At 37.1% G+C, this 21,817-nt stretch overlaps 2 protein-coding genes and 1 long non-coding RNA gene across 3 annotated transcripts; 1 reads left to right on the top strand and 2 right to left on the bottom strand.

The window, feature by feature from the left end:
• Positions 1-2,286: 2,286 nt before the first annotated feature.
• On the top strand, positions 2,287-2,916 carry LOC124439432 (pulmonary surfactant-associated protein D-like). Its single transcript, XM_046989658.1, has 2 exons — positions 2,287-2,516; positions 2,633-2,916. The coding sequence occupies exons 1-2, from the start codon at positions 2,309-2,311 to the stop codon at positions 2,914-2,916; spliced, it is 492 nt and encodes a 163-aa protein (XP_046845614.1). The 5' UTR covers positions 2,287-2,308.
• Positions 2,917-5,159: 2,243 nt separating this feature from the next.
• On the bottom strand, positions 5,160-14,775 carry LOC124439431 (disintegrin and metalloproteinase domain-containing protein 10-like). Its single transcript, XM_046989656.1, is given in 8 exon segments — positions 5,160-6,488; positions 8,220-8,364; positions 9,484-9,797; positions 10,547-10,845; positions 10,848-10,921; positions 11,313-11,536; positions 13,831-14,316; positions 14,394-14,775. Coding segments are annotated over 8 exon segments (2,094 nt in total). The 3' UTR covers positions 5,160-6,318.
• A 2,866-nt stretch (positions 14,776-17,641) lies between these two features.
• Positions 17,642-19,334, bottom strand: LOC124438862. The gene is made up of 2 exons (XR_006946183.1): positions 19,022-19,334; positions 17,642-18,838 (listed from the first exon to the last, which is right to left on the bottom strand). It is a non-coding gene; the product is annotated as an uncharacterized LOC124438862 (long non-coding RNA).
• Between the last annotated feature and the right edge of the window lie 2,483 nt (positions 19,335-21,817).

Below are 21,817 nucleotides of genomic sequence, written 5' to 3'. Positions count from 1 at the left end.
TCCTCTCTGTGCACCATCAATATCACCATAGTTTCCATTTCTAATCTCAAACTCAAGTTGATTGTTTTTAGTAGTGACATTTTCCCACGAATTCCACAAACTAGCTTCAGTAAGAGCCACTTGATATTTTTGTTAGCCTCTAAAGGTATAGGTGGCCTAAAGCCAATTTGAAAGTCATTCGCTTCTCCACCGTACGCCGCAATGGCTCTTGTTGAGTCTATCTCAATGCTGATTTCGTCTTCTAATACTCCAGCCATTATGGTTATATTGATAACACTAAACGTAACATCAGACTAAGCAATAGCTCTGTATAATATATAAGGAGAAATTTTAACGCACGTATGTATTTCTAATTTTTCGGTAATAACTTTTTGATATCGCACTTTCGTCTAGCAGTTTTGTTAGAATCGCTTCAATATCGTTCTTCAACTCACGAGAGTCATTACCAGCCTCTACAGACTTGCAGGAAAGGTGAAGGCGGTCGATAAGCTCTGATGGGCTATTATAATAGTGCACTCCAGTTCCTGTTCGTGTTGTTTTAAAGAGTTGTTTGGGGCGACTTCTTCTTTTTCTTTAGAACATTGTAACGTTCGAGGGGTTTTTTACCAAGCTCTCGGTTAGCTGGAGAAGCGGTTCTTCTTGTAGACGGGTCTATAGATTTTCCAAGATTTTCAAAATCTACGTCGTTTATACACTCACCAGCCTCCAACCGATCAAGCAAATTTTAATTCTCTATAGCCTTCCAAGATGGTTTGTCTTTTGTTAAAAGGACTAGATCATCTAGCCGTTGGGCAAGCTATCAATAAGCCTTCAATTTCTTTGTCTTGTTTTTTGTTAATAGCTTCTGCTACAGATTTTTCAGCATTAACAATTGGTTCAGACGCCCTTTCAAAGAATTCTCCTTCGTGCTCTCGAGACACTTTGAAATCGACTTGGCGCCGCTTGAGTTCCGCGCGGTTTTTTACACACTCTTGGACTTGCTGAGAAATACTCTTTGATTGGGTTTAAGGTTTTTGAATCGAGCCGAATATCGTCAAAGACTACTGTCTCGGGATTAGTGTCCAACTCCTCTACTGGAATTACATCATCAGGCTCTCTTAATTCAACACATTGTTCCAGACCAGCGCTTTCGCAGAACTCTGATAGAATCTGATATTTTTCCTGGTCGCGACTTGTTGTGTGAATAGTTAATTCAGGGCAATCAAGGCAACGCATAAACATGTTAATTAAAAGGTTCGTTTTGTCGGAATTAGTAGGGCCTACGATAAGATAATGGCTTTTGAGCATCATCCAATGGTGGCGCTTTGATTTTTTAGCGGTCAGTAGGTCGAAATTTATGAGCGCCATGTCAAATCCGACTAATCATATCACATCAGACCAATCATCAAACTAATCATCAAACTAATTATCATATAATAACAGACCAATTTTTTTTCTGCATCTATATAGTACTGCCATAAAATGGCAACTGCAAGCGCACCTCCAGTCGAGCCAGTAGACGTTCCTAGGCCAGTACCACGGATACATCCGGATTTAAAACGTGAATATGAATACCAAGGGGTAGAAGACGTCCTTTCACCCCGTTCATCAGTCGAAACGAGCAACATTTCAAACATTGAGGCAGAGCTCCGCCAAGAGCGTGACGCTCGTCATAAGCTGCGTAAGAAATACACACACATTATTTCGACACTCGACACCTTATCTGCTGCATCGAGTGCCTTTACAGTCGTGACAGGAACTGGAGGTATTGCTCTCACTCTATCTGGTGTGGGCGCCCGGCTGGGGCCGCTCTTGAAGCTCTTGCTGTCGCTGGCGGGTTGATATCAGGTGTTGGGCGTTTTGTTTGTAAAAAGCTCGAGAAAAAGGCTAAAAAGCACGACCGCATAGCCCAAGCTGCTGCGACGATTCTGATGACTGTTAGTGATATTCGTCACGTGCTCTCAGTGACAGCCGAGTCTCACATGAAGAGTTTGAACCGCTTCTAGATCAAATGCGGCGTTTTAATTAGCGTAAACGCGTCTATTCAAGATGAATTCGACGCTCTGATGCGTAAGAAACAGGCTGCCTATGTAGCTTCTCTACTCAAAGAGATAAAAAAGACAAATGAAAACTTAGAGCGTGAAAAAGAAGAAGCTGTTGCCGCCGCTGCTGTAAGCGCACGCCGTAAAGGTGAAGCTCAAGCTTTCAAAAAAATCGCGGGTCTGGCTGGAGGCTCGTCATAGATTTCTCTCGCGGTCAAATATAAGTCCAGTAAATAAAAAAACTTTTCTATTATTTATAGTAGGTATATAAACGTCGCATCAAACTAATGGCAACTTTAGTAATCGGTGGAACTGTTGATGGTTATGGATCTGGAAAACCAGGACCACCAGGGCATAGAGGCCCAAGAGGAGCTAAAGGAGATAAAGGTGACACAGGAGCTGCGGGGGCTCAAGGAGATACGGGTCTTAGAGGACCAAAGGGAGAAAAAGGTGATACAGGAGCTACAGGAGCTCAAGGAGCTAAGGGAGATAAAGGTGACCCTGGGGACAGAGAGCCCAAAGGAGAGACAGGACCTCGAGGGCTTAAAGGGGATAACGGAACTGATAACCTAATGGAAGCGATTATGCGCCCGGGCCCGCAGGAGCTCAAGGGTCTCAAGGACCTAAAGGACCTCAGGGACTTCAAGGACCTCAAGGTCTAACAGGTACTAAAAGAGTATCGGGGTCTATAAGGGCTGCAGGACCTCGAGGGCCTAAAGGAGATACTGAAGCCACAGGACCGCAAGGGCCTAAAGGAGATACTGGAGCCACAGGGCCTCAGGGGCCTTCAGGACGTCAAGGACGTCAAGGACAACCAGGAGCTGATGGGCTTAAAGGAGACCAAGGAGATCAACCGGTTTTAAACTCTCCTACTGGATTCTACCCCCAGGTATGAGCAGAGTAAATGTAACTTTAGTAACGTTTCCTACTGGAAAAACACTTGGAAATAATAAAATAGCATTATTAAATATTTTGTTTGAACGATCTCGAAACGAGTGGTTTAATATTAGATCCAACATATTTCAAAAAAGTTGGGGGCCCTATGTTAGTTTCGTACATAACAACACTAATAATCTTAAAGCGTGCATGGGTTAATACAATACCTGTTAACTGGACGCGAAAATATCAAGTACATTATTTAGAATATTCTTAATAGACTAACAAAAATTTTTATAATATATATAGAATTACAATGTCTAACGCATCTGAGACTTCGGTTCATGAATTTGAATCAACAAACGATCTCTTTCGCCAAGCAGTAGAAGTATACTTACGACAAAATACTGAGAAAATTTTGAAAAATTCCAACTACAATATAATTCTAAAGCTGGAAAAATAGTCATATCTTCTTGGAACTATTCAGACGTAGATAAACCTACGCGTGAGGCTCTCGAAGCTTTGCTACGTCCGGCAAAAATACACCACGCCCGTGGTGTAAAACATCATAGAAGACATGAAAAACATAAAAACGACTAGAAATTCCAGTAGATGTGTACACTCAAGTTGGTACTTCAGTCACTGGAAAAAGAGGTTCAGATTGGACCAATGTTGCGATGTGTGAAAAGGTAAAGAAGATTCTTCTGCAATCACCATCGAAACCGCTGGATTCTACCGAATATCATTAAGTGGAAAATGTTTTACAAGTGCAGGAGAGCTACAAGTACTTCAAATTCCTAGCAAATTACTTGTCTTAAGTAAAACAAAAACACATCGTATTGGTGATATCAACTCTGAATGTAGCTATAGCGATTTTATAGATGTAGACTTACCTGCTGATGCAACATTAGTTGTTCAACACATGGGAACTGCCAAAGTAATTATGACACTCATTATAGAAAGTATAATACCCGAATCTTCAACGATTATTTGATGAAGATTTGCTACACGAAGCGCTAGATGATTCAGAAGGCTTTCCTTCATTATCTAGAACTGAATAAGAACACTTCACGTTTGGCAAAGGGGGTGAACCGGCCGCCGGAGTTTCAGTTTTTGGAGGAATTGCACTTAGAAACTGAAGTGCGTTATAGCGTATTAACGCTGGGTCGCTCATATTTCCATACGCAGCTTCCCAACCTACAGAATTTGTCATAACTGGCGGTCTAATTTCTATTACGTCATTAGGCTTAATAGGTCTGCGCTTACATGGTACCGAAGGAGGTTCAGGTGGAGCTGTATTAGTACGGTTTCTTGATGTAGTGGTTGGAAAGCTTCAAGAAATGAGTTTAGAGCTCTTCCACTTATAAAACCCTCTTTATATAGTAGCAGAATCTCTCTAACAGTGTCCATCTCGATTCTATATACTATATAAATATTATTCTTCAGATTGTATCGTACCTGTCTGTATTTGCAGCCTGGTTTGTAATTTAAGATGTTCTTCTCTTTGTCTTATTATTATATTATTCAATTTTTTCTCGCTTTCTCTTCTTTCTTTTTGCTCTTGTCTTTTCATACGTACTCTTTTGGATTCACTATTCATCTTACCACGTACCCTACTATACGCTACTTCTAAATAATAGACCCCGACGGCCGGCCGCGCGGGCTGAACTTAACTTTGTTATTAGTTCCACAATAAACTCATAATAATTTCACGTACTATCCGAATGTTATTGTCGAATCACGAATAACTTAATAATAGGGAAACTCTTTGCAATTAGAGTGAAGCTCGCATTGTTCATGACTTTTAAAACGCATTTGTTCTGCATTAAATTTGTTAGTCAATCTACCTATATATAAACACACCAAGCTTTATACGGCCACGATTCCGAGGAATTCATCACAATGAACTTTATCAAATTGTAGTCATATTCTATAAATAGCCTCGAATTAAGTCATTTCTAAAGTTCTACGTTAAATGGATAAGTTGTAGTGTGTTGAAGTCAGACGATGACGGTTCATATTTAAATTTTAAAATGACATTTGTTCATAAATTAGATGAATATTAATAATTGATTTCCTGCAATAGCAGCAATTAACCAAAAGGCAGTTGCGTCTCATCATGTTTGGCATCCAATCATGATTTGCATTAAAAGAAGTTTTGCACCGAACGCCACATACAAGGTGAATCAAATACATTAACCGGTGTATAAGATCTCAAGTGTTGTCTTTGTAAAAGGACATAATCATTAATCAGCACTCCAATTTCACGTATAATATGCATTTATTTAATAATGTAGCAAAGATACAAACATTCCGAGCTATATAACAATACGATATGAACATGAAGAAATATAAAAAAATTTACATCGTCTACTGACATATACTCAAAAGAAAAGGCAGCTGTTAGAATGTTAGAGCATTCCTTGAAGAGGGATGAAAAACTTACTGCTGTGAAACCTCTATATTTAGAGTGCGGACTATGACTTCAGCAAACTTTACGATTATTTAAGGTTGCTAAGCAAATATTTAAACAACATTCACACGTGAGAGAACCAATGACTGTCTTTGCAAGGATCGTGCTTTGAAATTATCACGAAAAATTTCCAACAACGGAAAAAATGAGCGACTTACTCGAGAAATTTCTTAAAACTTTATCCAGCAAAAATTAAGAAACACACACCCAAATTTTTTCGTCTTTGTATTAGCTACAATTTTATACAGCAAAAAGAAAAACATTAGATTAAGTGGCTTATTTAACTTCATAGCAGCTGACCCTCACTTTTACAGCGTCGTTGGTCCTAGATAAGCATAAAAAAGCGTGTACGGGACGCTTTATTTTCAAATAAGATACATGAACGTTTAATGAGGAAAGTATGACGTTTCCATGGTAAATAGAGATCGAAGGTATATCATTGAACTGCATATAACTGGAGTGAAAGCTACTTCCCGCCAAAATTGAAAACCCCAAGCAACTAAATTAGTTTCGAGTTCCAATCTTTCCACGCACGGCCAAAAAATTTTCTTTTGCGACAGTAAACTAAAATGAGTGACATTACCGTGGGACAAGCGTGTTCGCCCGGTAAAATTTTGTTTCGTGCAACTAGAGGCATGTTTATATAAAAGTAGCGTTTCCGTTACATATATAGTTCAATGAAGAAAATAAGTTTCTTGCATAACGCGGAAGTGTGCAAAACCAGTGCATAAACGATGTAGTATACAATGTAAACAATTTTCCAAATAACTAATTTGTTGGATACATAGAAAAGAATTTCCCATCGTATTCGCGCAGGAATTGTCAGAAATTCAAAACTACGAACGTCTTCAGTATGAAAAATAGCACGGTAAATATATAGCATACAGTAAACACTAACTACTAAAGGTTACAGATGTTTGAGATTGTGATAAACCATAGCGGTTATGATCAATTACCATTTCTATCGATCAATGGCATGTCGCCACGTCGATCGCGCTGCGGAATGCTGGTGGGAGTAACTTTCCTCAAGCAGAAGATCAAGAGAACGATAAAAACGACCCACAACATGGCTCCAAGCATAATTGCCCACCAATACTTTCTCGTGATTGTTTTCACATCTAAATAAATAATTGTGACAGTGAATAGAGAACAACAAACCTTGTTCACAGTCTGTGCGCGACTGTAACAATTGATACTGAACAAATTTCACGATCTCTGCATGGCGAAGACTTACAAATGAGAATGGGCACAACCTCTGAAAGCGAGATCATTGATACGTGCATAATACATGCATTAGCATATTTTTTACAGGAATGGTGCTGAAAATTCTAGGGTCGCGAGCTGATAAGGAAGTGACGTAACACAAAGTAAGGGGAGTAGCGTAAACAGTTAAAACATTGCTTTGAAAAACTCAGTTCAGCTGTACTACCATTTTGTTTTGTCAAAAGTTAGGAGAGTTAACAATTTATTTAAGGGGGTTAAATTTGATATTTGCAAGGTGACCACCCCCGAAACACACACACACAGAGAAAATCCGCCCACGTTACATTACATCGATCGCGCATCCCAAACTAAATTTGAAACTAAAACTAAAAAAATTTTGAACAATCCCAATTTACTACGTTGACGCAATGTTTATTAATTGAAAATTCTGAAAAGGTGTTTGCCATTTTGCTGTAACAGAAATGCGACGTTTCAATTGCACGAAGCCAAGTGCAGAATGTTGTTTAGCAAACGTTTTTTTGAGAATGCGTTGAATATATTGTCTCTCAAGATCTTACGGTTTGTGTTCATGGCTTAGGCCTTCTTTGTCTCTCTTGTACTTCGAATTTCATCGCTACTGCTGCAATTATCACTTCTTTAGAACAAATTTCTCATTTGCGCGGGACTGTTCAATACATCGCTGCATCTCATTAGTAGGCTACAAATTTTAGGATACGCCGCATTAAAAATGCGAAATCCAGGTAATTTACGTATAAATATACAGCATGACCAACGCAAACAGCACATTGGTCAATATGTTTTCATAACAATTCTGATAATTAACATTATGTGTCAAATCCAGCCTAATTTGTGTGACAGCTTGTATTCACACTGTTTTCGTCCTAACGACACTTTGCAACACAGTTTGGTTTGGAAGATAATTGAGGCAAAATATTCCGTACTTTCAAAAGAAAGCTTGTGTGAGCAAGCAGTTCCTCAAGGGACTTTTGGCCACAACAAGTTGTCCAAAATTAGATGTTGCGGAAGCCAATTTGGGTTACAGGAAAAAACCATGTTTGCGGTAACCTGGCCTCGGTGTACGCAAATTTTTCAAGGATGTTTCAGCAATAAAGTGGACGCACTAACTAAAAATGGACGCACTAACTGCACACCAGTAAAGTTCTAAAAACCTGACAACGTGTTGCGAAACTTTTAAGATATTTAATACTCAATGCTGTTGGAAAGTAGCAAACGACGGAAACCGTTTAAACATTCAAGACAAACGGGCTCATTTAAACATTGCTGCACTCTATAATTATCTGCTATGACCATATCACGGTCTTGATTACACAACTAGAGTATTTTTACAAAACTGGTGAGTTCAAAAGAAATTAAATTAGATTACTGCAGTACTATCTTTGTAGTAACGCAGCGTAAGCCAAGTTTTGTTGTCCCAATTTTGTATAGAGTCAACTCTTAATTGACCGCGTTCAAAAATCACATGCTTAACATCAGAAATGAAGAAAACATGATAAAGTTTTCTCGAACAATTTTGTTATGGCAGATAATGGGTAAGAACTGCTGCCCAACTGATGATTCTCGTCATCTTTTGGAGTAGATGAATAATAAATTATAGTGTTAGTTACCTTCTCGTTTGAAGTACAAATCACCGATATCTGAGAGTGGCTTGCGATAATCAACCCGCAGACAAACGTGGAATAAATCGCAGAATCCTGTGTCGTTAAGGCATGGTGCTCCCGTTGGCAGTGTCGGCTTTCGAAATCCTGTTACCTAGGATACAGTAAAAAAGCGTTGATGCGATGAGCTGCAATGCAGACATAGCGCAAAATTGTATTTGAATATCGAGAGTGAATTTTGACTTCTTTGCTTTCCGAACTTCCACTTATAGCCCTTCATCCCAACATACATAAAAATATACACAACCCACCATACGTAACAATATACACAACCCACCATACATTAGGATATACACATTCCACCATACATAAGAATATAAATTCCACCATACATAAGAATATATACATCCCACCATAAAAGTCATTATCAAGCTGAGCATGATCCAGTTGTCAAGGTAATGCTTTAAGCAATGAAAAGAACGAACGTTGGACGGTGTTACTGTTCACAATTAGATTAAGGGGTTAAGAAAAAATAACAAGTCCTATAGAACTTGTTATTTTACTTAAGATCGTTTAAGCCTATTTCATATATAGTTGTAACTGTTTTAATTTTACAGGCAATACCTGTCAACCGATACACAACAGTGCACTGCACGTTGATATATAGAGCTGTAATCACGGTAAATAGGGAGATATTTGCAGTCAGTAACGAGATCTCGCGAGGATTCTCGTCACTTATATTTAATAAAATACGCCAGGATAAATTTTTCGTGACCAGCTTTCTCCATAACAAGATTTGGCTGAGGATTTTAATCATGGTTATATAAGATGAGTTGCCTTCGCCATTTACGCGTTCACATATGAATTTCTTACGTCGGCGACTGTTGTCTGTAGTACTTGTTGTAAAAGTTGAACGGGTTTAACTTCTACAACAGTTCCCGATTTTTCGGCGATTAAATTGCAAGAATTACAAAGCGCGTTTACATATAGTTGTAATTGTTGTAAACCTTCATCGCCGATAGAATTACCGCCACAATTACAACTGTATGTGAGCTATACTTTAGTAAAGTTTATTTAGCATCACGCGTGCTGGTAGATAATCACTTGGCTTGATAATGACTTTGAAATAAAGTCGAAATATCGCTTTGAATCTTAACTCTCGCCAATACAACTCAAATCTCAAGTTTTTACGAGGCGATGCTATTAGGAGAATGTTTTATCATTAACTTCTTCAAATTTTAAGCCGGAAAAGGTTTTCATGAACAAAACCTACCTGGGGAATATTTAATGCTGGAACACATCTACCGAGGAAGTTACAGCAGACGTAACACTCATATTTTTTACTTGAGCATTGACATTCGGTAAGGCCATAACGCCGACAAACCGAATTCGAACATATTCCGTCTATGCATACTTGGGACTGGGTGGCGCAGGGCTTGAAGTCCCATTTCTTTCCACGACCTGGACACTGGTAGTTGTCAAATCCACGCAAGTTACGACAACGCGACGGATGCGCACATTCGTCACCAGGACGACATAAATAATTCGAACTCCTGTGACTGCAAGTCTTTGGGTCGCAACAGGGACCTAAAAGATAGTGGGAAAACGTATCACACAATTCCAGAAATTATGTCTATTTCTAATAATTTCATCAACCACAAAAGGAAAACGAAGCGTAGAATCGACAATCCAGAATAACATACTTGCGAATGATTTGCTCGGCTAACTATATACGCGGTGCTTACAAAACCTGAATCGAATTTTAACAGAGAATCGTGCATTCCATATAGTATTTTTCGCTGAAACTTTTACATAGCAAAAAAGATGAGCTTTTTAGCTTTCCAGTGCTAGGTTTTTCTTGTCGTAACAAGCAGAAATGATCAAGTTACTCTTTAAACAAAAATTGCGAGCCAAAATTGCCTTTTTCCACAGCTAAGGAGTAAATACAATGAATGAACATTGTTCATCGTATGATACAACACAGGGAAAAACCCGCTGTTTCATTTGCTTTTGTTTGAAAAGGTAGTGAAACCTCATTCACTGCACTCAATTTCCAACGGTGGAAAAATGCAAGCCTTTGTAAAGACGTTAAGACGTTTTACATACGGGACTTTTTAAAGTATAAGGGATGTCCAGTCAATGCAAAAGGGGCAGATCCAGCGATAGGCAAAATAAATTACTTCAACACATCGATTGGTTATTTTTCATTCTACAAAGCTAGGTTTTATCTAATAAAGGTACATCTTTTGAATATAAAATTTGCGGTAATAATTTCTTTTGCCTAACCATGGACCCGATAGCGTAATGCAAAACCGTTTCATACAGTGGTTACTCACCGTCGTTCACGCTACAATAGGAGCCTGCTTTGAGTTTACATGTCGAGGGATCGCAGCATTCCCCCGGGTCGTTTAGTTTGCATTGCTCGGGCGTTCCGCAGTCACACTGCTCCTGGTTCTGACGTACGGTATCACCGCATCTTGGACGTCGATCGGTGATCTTCTTGGGCGTTTCCAAGCATTTAAGCTCGAAGAATTCATTCGCATCTGCTCTAACGGGACGGTCAACTTTGCTGGACTTGAGGGTTGCAACGATCGCACGGATGCTACACGGTGAGAATTTGTCGTTGTTTTACGGCCACCAATCGAAGCCGAATTAGACATTATGTATGTGCCACCATTGAATGGGCTCGGCTGACACTCGGGTGGATCGTACTGAAAACAAAAAATGCTAGTTGCGAGAAGAAACTTCTTCATATTATTTAAGAATGTAAACGAGGTGCTTCAAAACAACAACTATTTAAAATAACGACAATAAAACGCATGTACTGATTGCTCAATAGCTGAGTTTGTGGAAATTCGATCCGAGCTGGTCCTCAACAGCGACATAAACATAAACATAAATGTCCACTTGCAATAAACTGCAATAAGCACAAACATAAGCATAAATACGCGTAAGAAGAACGAAGAGTTTTGATAATCTTGTGATTATGCTTTTGCTTATGTCGCAAGTGAGGACCAACTCGAACATTAGGGATTAGGTTCGCGTATTATTGCCCTTTTCAATTCACAATTGAAGGAATTCATAACAAGAGCCTGTACTTACAGGAGCACCAAAAGCTCTGCCAACTTGCCGTAGGAAAGCTAATTCTGCAACTTTAGGAGGCGCCATTTTGCCGAAAAACTTATACGAGATCACGGCGGAGTTGTAACTTTTCAACTTCCGAACATTGAAATTTTCATAGTTGAGAATAAAGTAGCGTCTGTATTCGCAAATTCCTCCTTGATCATCACTCTGGTTTCTGCCGTCAGATGGGCCCCAGGATAATCCTATAATAGAAGACAAACACTCATAGACAAGAGTACAACGTTTCTTCTTAAAGCAAGTTTAAATCATGGAGCGATCAGAAGACAGGCAATTCCGTTCAACATTTATGACTATTTTTCTTACTGATACTGTTTCGGATACTTTAGCACTACATATTACAAACACGCGTTATTGGCAGTAATATTTAGGCTAACAGAGCATTGAGGCTGTATCGAACACCATGATGTGGTAGTAGAAGGACACGGTGTGGTAGAAAGAGCATAATGTGATAGAAAGAGCACCGTGTGGAAGAAAGGGTAAGGAGTGGTAGAAAGGGCAGGGTGTGGTAGAAACAACACCATGTGGTAGAAAGAGCAAGGTGTGGTAGAAAGAGCAAGGTGTGGTAGAAAAGGCACGGTGTGATACAAAGGGCACAGTGTGGTACAAGAGGTGGTGGAAAGAGCACAGTGTATTAGAAAAGCACGGTAGGGTAGAAAAAGCACGCTGCAGTTGAATGAGCACGGCTTGGTTGGAAACGATGCACGACCACGAAAGATGATAGCCTGCCCCTTAAAGAACACGCGAAAGATATTAAGGCTATACCTTCTGAGGCAATAATACAACGACGCATAAAGAAATAGATTTCAAATGTTGCCTTTCTGGCAAAAAAGTCACGATTGAACGTGACTAACGTCAGAAGGCTAAATTAAGAAAAAAGGAAAGAGGAATTGGGCTGTTGCAAATTAGAGTGAGGTTTCTTTTCTAGAAAATTTTACACCATTTCATGGTTTCATCAGCAGACAAGACTTTGTTTACCAGCAAGATTTAGCAATTGTACACAATGCTACATGAAGAACATTTGGGGGTTGCTTCAATGGCAAACCAGTTCACTACATCTCAATCTCATCGAAAACTTTGTAGAAGAATGAAAAAACAGTATTTGAAGCTTATATGTACATCTCAACAATATTGATGTGTTGAAAACAGTCAGTCTTCAATAACAACTCAACAGGAACATAGACTAGTTCTCTCATTATCACAGCACCTCAATGCAGTTTGAGCTAAAGGTCTCTGACTGCCCTATCAGAAATGGGTTTAGGGGCGGGAGGTGTAAAGCACACTCCTAGCCTTAACTAGATTGAGTCCAGGAAGGATTCATGTTTCCCTACAAAATACTAACATACCAGTTATAAATACAAAACAAATAAAAATAAATTAAAGCAAATAAAAATAAATTAAATGTATCACAGTGTATATTGACCTTAGATGTTAACTTTACTACAAGTTTTTTACCATATGTGTAAGTGATGTAACAAAGAACAATAACATGTTATTGTTTCACTAAATAGCCTAATTTCATATTGGATGATTCTTGTTATGGTTGTGGGAAGATGATTCATAAGATCAAACAATGGTAGCATTAATGAAATCATAGTCCATCAATGAGCAGTTACATAAGCAGTGTCACCTGTTGACAGTGTGCAAATAAGTTCAGAAAAAACGATGTGCAATTTTTTTGACAAGTGTTTCTTTACAGGCATAATCAAATTGATATTACGTTCATTATTACATAGCGCTTATTGCTAAATTAATATTTTTAAAGTGAACTAATTCATATGATTTACGATAGTGTTTTTCGTTAAAACCGCTGATTTTTGCACATCCTTTCAAAAAGTGATGTGCAATTGTTCTCATTTCAGATGTGCAAATTGCACATTGCACACTGTCAATTCGCACACTGCCTGTTGAAGCTTTGACTTATAAAGATTAAAGTCACTATCTATAAAATTTGATTAATGGAATTTATTTTGGTACAAGTACCAATGAATGTTTGTGTTTGCACTCTGATCTTGTATCAAAGAAAAAAAACTAGTAATACCTATCACTTGGCATTAACTTTGACAAACCCTTCAGCTAATGAGCAGTAGCAGAAAAATACATGTTTCATTTGTTCAGAAGTCAGTTTCCACTCAAATAGATAACGTCATTTAGCAGCACAAGATCGCAATTGACTTAAGTTTTAACAAACAACATGGGCTGGTTTCTTTTTTGTATATTTAAACATGCTTTGTGTTTAGAGGTACCCTGGTACAAATCCTGACTCAGATCTTGAAGGGATCTTCGTAAGTTTTAATTAACACAAAATCCTAAAGGATACTATTGGGATCTCACATAAGATCCCACAAGATCTTCAAGAATCTAAACAAATATGTCATTAAATACATAAAAAATATCCAGGGTGTGCAAAAACCATACTTATCAGGCTTTTCTTACTGGATAGACAATATTTGAGAAGGTATTTCATATCTAACATCACCTGTTAATCCACCCTCGAAATCTCGATATGTAAGGAAAAACGCCTGGCAATATTCTTCATAATTGCGGTCTGACACGAAATCAAGGAAAGTTGCAAGGCCCATGCTTGGTGGTCTTAATTCTTTGGGAGTTGTGTCATAGGTGTATGCAGTGATGAAACCAATCATTAGCCGTACATTAAATGGGGCATTTTCCACCCAATACTGATCATTAGCCATTTCGGCAAACTTTCGATTTGCCAACCGAACCAGATAGACCATTTCACCAATCGCTCTACCAGTGTCGTTGCCCCAAGCTTCTGTGAACAAGTAGTCTGCCTCCATCGAAATGTTACAAACCTTCAATCTTTGATCATTTATGACTTTTTGATCGTACAAGTTAAAATCATCTGGCTCGTCGAATTCGTTCGTCTCCCTGCGACGTCTTTTCGAGCGATACTTAATATCGGAAAATATATTTCTCTTTCGTCTAACGCTCTCGTCCTCATCTTCAGCACGAAAATGACAGAATGAAAGTCTTGTGGTTTATCAAAATACGCGTTGGCAGGTCTGACAGTATATTCACCATCCTTCGCGAATATCGTCCCTTCAAAGATTCCATTACGTATCGAACCGAAAGCTTCGGAGTCTGGTTCACCTTCGAGATAGCCAGCCAAAGCAGAATTTACGTGGTCTTTGACTTGGTCGTTCACTCGTTTGTTGGTGTACAAACCTGGGTGAAATGTGTCGCTGTCTGGCTCTAAACGCAGTTTGAATTCCCTTCCGTGGGCTTTAAAATCCAAGAACTTTGTGTTTAGTCCGTTTTTAAATGCTTCTCTTATATCAGTTTCGGCATAGTTTAGCGGTTCGTAATGACGAATGAACTTGTTCAAAGGCTTTCTTTGCCTTTCACTCAAAGTTCTAAACACAAGAGAAGAAACGATAAGTAAGCAACTCCAGCCTTTCATCGCTATGTTGTCTTCCCAACAGAGCCAGAAGTAATTCACGAAGCGATCGAATTTCTCGATAAAATGCGAAAAATCAAAATATAGGTTCTTTATGTTAAATGATAAACGTTGTGAAAATTTGAGAATGGAATGTCGAAACTCGTAACACGGTATTAGCAATGTAAATATGCTCGAGAATGCGAGTGACGTTCGCCCATGTAATACCGGGGGGAGTGTGTTGATATGACGTCACATGGTCAAATATTTAACTAATAGATAACATTTAACCGTTGTCAATATAGTTATAGATCATTGAACTAAAATAAATGGAACGCTACCTGTAATACAAAAAACCCTAATAATTTTTTGAAGCTGCTATTTTGACCCAGACACGCGAGATTTTACCACAGACCCGCGTGTGAAGTCAATGAATTATTAGTTCGCAAGAGAATCTCGAAACGCTTCGCACGCGTGTTTTATAGGTTATAGCATGGTTTCGAGTGCAATTTGGAAAAAACGTAACATGCACGAGTGAGTTTTTCAAAGACTATCAAATTGTTTTACAAATTGCACGAGAAACCATGCTATTACTTATTAATAATATACATGAAAAATTTCTGAATTCTGTTCATTTTTAACTTCAGCGTACGCACATTAATTTAGCCGTCGATCGACCGGCTCGTATTTTTCAATTCCGTCGGATATTACTTTTCACAATACCATAGCTTCCACACACGCAGCTTGAACAAGGTATCTACTTTTAGCAGTTTTGTTATTTTCATCCAGAAACACTTTGCAAACGGTGAACTGTAAAGTTGTTCGCTAAAGAAAATTTTCTTAAAAGTGGTTATTCAACGAACTTTTTGCTATGCTTTTTGTTAGCTTATTGAAATATTTGGCTTTTATAAACCAGCACTCGGATCAAAATGCTCATTTCTAAATAATCAATTGATCATTTATATAGAAGCATTTCATGACACTACTTCTTTACAAAGAGGCATTTGTTAAGCATTAATAATCATCATCATTAACATTATCATTATAATTATCGTCATCATTACTTTCATCATCATTATCATTATCACCATCATTTACATCATCATCATCATTATCATTATCATCATCATCATCATCATCATCATTATCATCATCATTATCATCATCATCATTATCATCATCTTCATCATTACCATCATCATCAACAGTATCGTTATCATCATAATCATGGTCATCATCATTGTCCTTATCATCATCATCATATAAATTATCATCATCATCATTATCATTATTATCATCATCATCATTATCATCATCATCATCATACTTATCATAATCATTATCTTCATCATCATCATCATCTTTATCATTATAACCATCATCACCATCATCATCATTAGTATCGTTATCATCATCATTTACATCATTATCATTATCATTATTATCATCATCATATCATCATCATCATCATCATCATCGTCATATCATCATCATTATCTTCATCATCATCATCATCTTCATCATTATAACCATCATCACTATCATCATCATTAGTATCGTTATCATCATAATCATGGTCATCATCATTTTTATCATCATCATATAAATAATAATCATCATCATCATTATCATCATCATTATATTAATCATCATCATCATTATCATCATCATCATAATCACATTAATAATCATGATCATTAACATTATCATTATAATTATCATCATCATTACTTTCATCATCATCATCATCATTTACATCATCATCATCATCATAATCATTGTCATGTTAATGATCGGTAAAATATTTACATTACTCGATAGCGTTGATTTATCTTATGCTTTGCATTTTATGATTCTAGATACGTCCATATATTTTATTCTTAGCTATTTTTCATGAAATCCATGTTTTTTTTAATAGATACTAGATCGTGATTCAGATAAAAAGTATATAATGCACATGTTCAATTTTTTTTAATCACTAGTTTTCTCAGGAGTAACATTATTGTTCACTCAACCAAAGAAATCTAATACTGCTTACTTCCTTACGAAGATAAATGCTTATATTCATAAAATAGTATAAAATTAAATCTTTAAATTTTGACCTACCGCAGTGTAGTTTGTTTGCTTGAATTTCCTTATTTTAGTAAGAATATATGCTCATTGCTGACCATGCTGTCTTGATCACAATTAACCCAGGTTTTATTCGGAAACAAAGACACTAATTCGCACGAGGCAAGTATTTCAAAGCTGCACCGCGTATGTCAATTATATTGGTTCCAATTCGATGCTGTTTTAAATCCACATGGACATTTTTAGTTATTATGAATTTACAATAACACAAAAAAGTATTTATTCTTTTTTACATTTTTTCACCAGAGCACTGCGAAGTCAACTTTTAGTGCTAAGAGCATTGCGTATAAGTTAGGAAATATATTGTAAAAGCACCATTTATCTATTTTCTTTTGTCGTTCGCACAACCAAGTTATAAGTGTTGTTTGTAGAGATCGCTGTAGAGACATTTATATTAGATACCCTTAGAATATCTTTAGCTGTTTAGTTTTAGCTTCTACGAAATATTTTTAGTTTTACGAAGTCATATTATCTATGGACTTATGCTACATCCATTCTATAAAGAGATCAGCGATATGAATGGTTTCATTTTTTCTGTTTCCTTCCACCAATTACGTGTAAATCCTATTCCAAAAATACACGGACAGACCATAAATGGCCCAGAAATTTGTTTAGGTTTTTTTATGCAATCAATTTATGTAATAAATATATTCCTTTGTTTAATGCAATGTTTGTCACGCACGCTATATTGCGTGAGTTAGTCGTATGTAGGTCTTAAAGGTCTTTTATTTTGCCAAGATAGGCAACTCTCAACACAAAATTACTGACCGTTAAAACAAAATTTTTCAAAAAACTGCAAATATCTCATAAGTACATGGCAAAACACGAAAAACAAATACATCTCATAAATTACGAATAATTTTACTGTATTTTTGCAGTTTTTTCAACGTTAAAATGTATTTCTATGCATTTGAAAAATGCGAATGTTTTTAGGGTTTTGGCAAATATTTTGCAAAACCTATGCTTTAGTCACTTATCTGAATATTTGTCATATTTTTGAATGCTCAACGCATCGCAGATTGGCTGAATTTATGTGAAAACAATTGAAAAAAATAGTAGCCAATCTAAATACATGCGAAAACAATTGTAGCCATCATTTTTGTGTCATTAGCGTAATATTCTTACATCATTCACGAATCATTCATATATCATTGTTTTATCATTCTTGTATTATTTACGTATCAATCTTGTGTCATAGATGTATCATTCTTGTAATATTCATGTATTATTCTTGTATCATACACGTATTATTTTGGTATAGTACACATATCATTCTTGTATCACGCTGTTTTCCAGACTTTTCTCTGATGCATGAGTAGTGGCCCAACAGTGTTTATTAATTTAAGATTCCTGTATTTTGTTACTGTCAAACCAATGTTTCTATCAAAAATATTGAATGTTGGACCGATTCCAAACACGCTAAATTTTCTAGGGTGGGTGCAAATTGTACGAGCTCCTCTAGCTGTTGATTATTGGCAAGAACGATAAAAAGATCAGGTTGTATGGAGCATTCTCTTATAAAAATTGAATCTTTTCACTCATCTTCCTCTCTCTTTGCACGTTCTAAAAGGGTCCAAGCGTTGTTTAGCGTTTCGTTTTTACCGCCAACAATTTTTTCTGTTTTCTTAGAACGCTCGTTTGAACTAATTTCAATGCCCTTCTCTTGTCTTGCATTACGCATTGCGTTGTAAATGTCGTTGGGACCCCTGGCAGTTCACTGGCAGATCTTGCCATAGCAACATCACCAGCTGCAATATAAACCTCGTCAAGAATCTCTTGCGGGTTTCTTCTTTGCCTAGGATTGAATTCTTTAGCTTGCTCTTTGTGCTTGGAAAAAGACGTGTGTACGACGACCGTTTTTTGGCATTTCCATGAGGCAATATGCGAGTTATCTCGTGTTCTCGGCCGCTAAAAAGATATTGCACCAACACCAACGGGATTTGTTGATCAGAGTTGCCTATGAAAATGGTTGTATGAAAACTAGCCATGATATTTTTTCTATCCATTGATTTACAGGATAACATCATTGCTAAAAATATCGTCACGTATAGCTTGTATGAGTTATACTGGACTAAAGCACACGCGTGCATGTGTGAAGTGTTACAAATATTTATAACAATTGCAGTATACTTTAACTCACCATATAACTTGCACACAACTTTGCAAACGTTAGGATCTGACATGTTTTGGTAGTATACTCATCTAAGACAGTACAAATCGCTTGCTGTTAGCTGTGTAGAATTTTTTACCGCTGGAAAAATTTTTTGACGTTTTTGAATCCTTATGCACATGAATGCTGTATTTTGGGGAACTATTGTTTCCAAGCAAGCATATTATCACAATTAAGATAATCTGGCTGTTGCAAATATCTTATATCCACGTTGTGGGACACGTTGATGAGATGTGCACGTTTCCTTTTGTTCATATGTTCTCAACAGTATACAAACAAGTTGTTCAGCAGGTTACGCTGTTTTATCCATGCAAAATCAGGAGTTATTGCATGATCTTTGTACGTCTCAAACAAATACTCTTCTTCACTATTTTCAAAATTAAAGATAGACACTCGATATTAATCCCTAGATTGAACAAAATCATTATAATAATAGAATAATAATAGAAATCGTTATACTTGCAATTTCTATACTAAAAATAAAAATTCTAACATATCAAAACAACTATAGCAACTTCTCTTCACTTGAACACCTTTCTAGCAATCTTTTGCTTGCTTTGGCTCCATGCAAGATGTTGTGCTAAACAAGAGAGAAGCAAAATGAGCTAAATTTTGAGCTAAGTATTTAAACTTTGGAATGTTTTCCATTGACTATAGGAACGTCTTTATAAAAACGCTCGAACTATTAGATTTTTACCAGATTTTAGCACCCCCCACCCCCCCTCACTCCCCGGTAGCGACGCCCTGCATAGAGAAATTGTTAAAAAAAGTTTGTCGTTGTGAAGTATTTAATGTTTTCCATTTGCTAAAATGATTTCACGCTTTGGCAAATCCCGGTTGCCTACGGGCTCATGTAATCAGCTCCTAATTATAACATGTTTACAAGAGTACTAACTGTTAAAAACACAACGGTTAATTAGTTATAAAGATAGCTCAATCTCAAAATATTTTTTTAAGAACTAAGATATCTTAAAGAGTCAGAGTACACTAAATATTATAGATAGGTAAAATTGTAAAAACATTGTTACCTAGATAATTCGCTATATCTCATCACTTTGAGCGATTGTGGGCAATCAGACGTCCCACCAGAGCATTCAATTACATGCGGCTTGTGAAGAATGTTCAGTCGTTCCGGGAAAGTATTTGATGATACCTTTCAAATTACCACAAGCCGATTTGGGAACAGGATGGGTGTCCAAAATGAATAGTTCTTCCATAAAGGCACCAAAAAGAAGAATGTATGACTTACATGTACAAGGCAAATGAATCAGAACTAACTTTTAGAGCTTTAACTTCTTCCAACAATGACTTTTTCCCTCCTCTGTGAATACACCAAATGAATAAAGATGCATCTCGAAGAATTCATAGCGTTGAGGAAGGCAAGAAATTTCTCTCAGTACGCTATATGCTTCCACAATATCGTAGAGCTTGAAAAGGTCTCTGTGTTTGTTGATTGTTCGTGGAAGATTTTCAATGACATCTTCCGAGATTGTAGCAGTTTCCAGCTTACTAGTTGACTTTCTTTCATATACCTCGTGCGCAATCTTCAGACATAAAAAGGCACATGCTTTTGTTCCATCGTTATGTAAAATTTCTGGCAACATGGAAGTCGTGCCGTCATATTCACTGTGGAGTAATTTACACTGTGCCTCATCAGCAACAATATTTCTGTTTATATTTTCAATAAATAATGACTGGGATACTTTTAGATGGATTGTGTTTCCGGTTACTGCTCCTTCTGCAGGTACGTTTTCTTGTTTCTCAGATGCTGCGTCACATGTGGACTCTGATTGACGGTCTTTTTCTTTGATTAGCATAATCATAATATCTTCGTCACTTGGTCTTGACAAAGGTTGAAACTTGTGCAGGATATAAATAATTTCAGGATTTGTTAATTTGAATAAAACCATCCCATAAGCCCACATATCTGCTTTTTCAAATCGTCCAACGATGCGAATGGCAATTGCAACTCACGAACTAAAAGTTCTGGAGCCATAAAAACAGATGTGCCTCTGTTAAAGCGATTAGTCATGGACGAAACAGTGGTATTGGTGTTGATATCCTCTGATTTACCTTCTCCAAAGTCCGTAAGTTTACAAATTATGGGCACTTTAGATGAAATATTTTCCATTTCGACAAGGCTATATAAATGGCAGTAGTGCTGGTTTGACACTAAAATGTTAGCTGGTTTTAAATCTCTATGGGTTATACCTTTACCATGAAGATAGTTCAATCCACATACCACGTTATTTGCAATTTGTAAAACACCAAAGGATCTATACCCATACAATCATTTTTGTCAAATTGACAAAGAAGGTTAGATAGAGTATTTACCTTGGTATTCAAACCAAAGGGCTCGAAAGTAAAATAAAGATATTCTAAAAGTAGAGCGTGATGTAACACTTGTAATGTCCAAATAATGTAACACTTTATTCTATGTGAAAACGTAGAATTAAAAAGCTAACATTATTTGGACTTATCGTTATTGTATACACTACGGTTATTATATGACATAGAGTTTCTCTCATTCCGGGTTTTACAGATTCGGCTTTTCTCATTCTGGGTTTTACAGATTCTGGCTTTTCTCATTCCGGGTTTTAAAGATTCCGGCTTTTCTCACTTTGGGTTTTACAGATTCCGGCTTTTCCCATTCCTCCATTCCATGCCCCGATTCCCCAATCCTTGTTTTACTAGATAGCCGTGTTTTGTGTTTGCAAATGTGTTTAATATAAATGAAAAATGTGCTATTAAACAGTTAATTGTGCT

The sequence above is a fragment of the Xenia sp. Carnegie-2017 genome, unplaced genomic scaffold (genome assembly GCF_021976095.1).
Source record: "Xenia sp. Carnegie-2017 unplaced genomic scaffold, XeniaSp_v1 HiC_scaffold_19, whole genome shotgun sequence".
NCBI classification, from domain to species: Eukaryota; Metazoa; Cnidaria; class Anthozoa; order Malacalcyonacea; family Xeniidae; genus Xenia; species Xenia sp. Carnegie-2017.
This window is presented reverse-complemented; position numbering and strand designations above follow the sequence as displayed.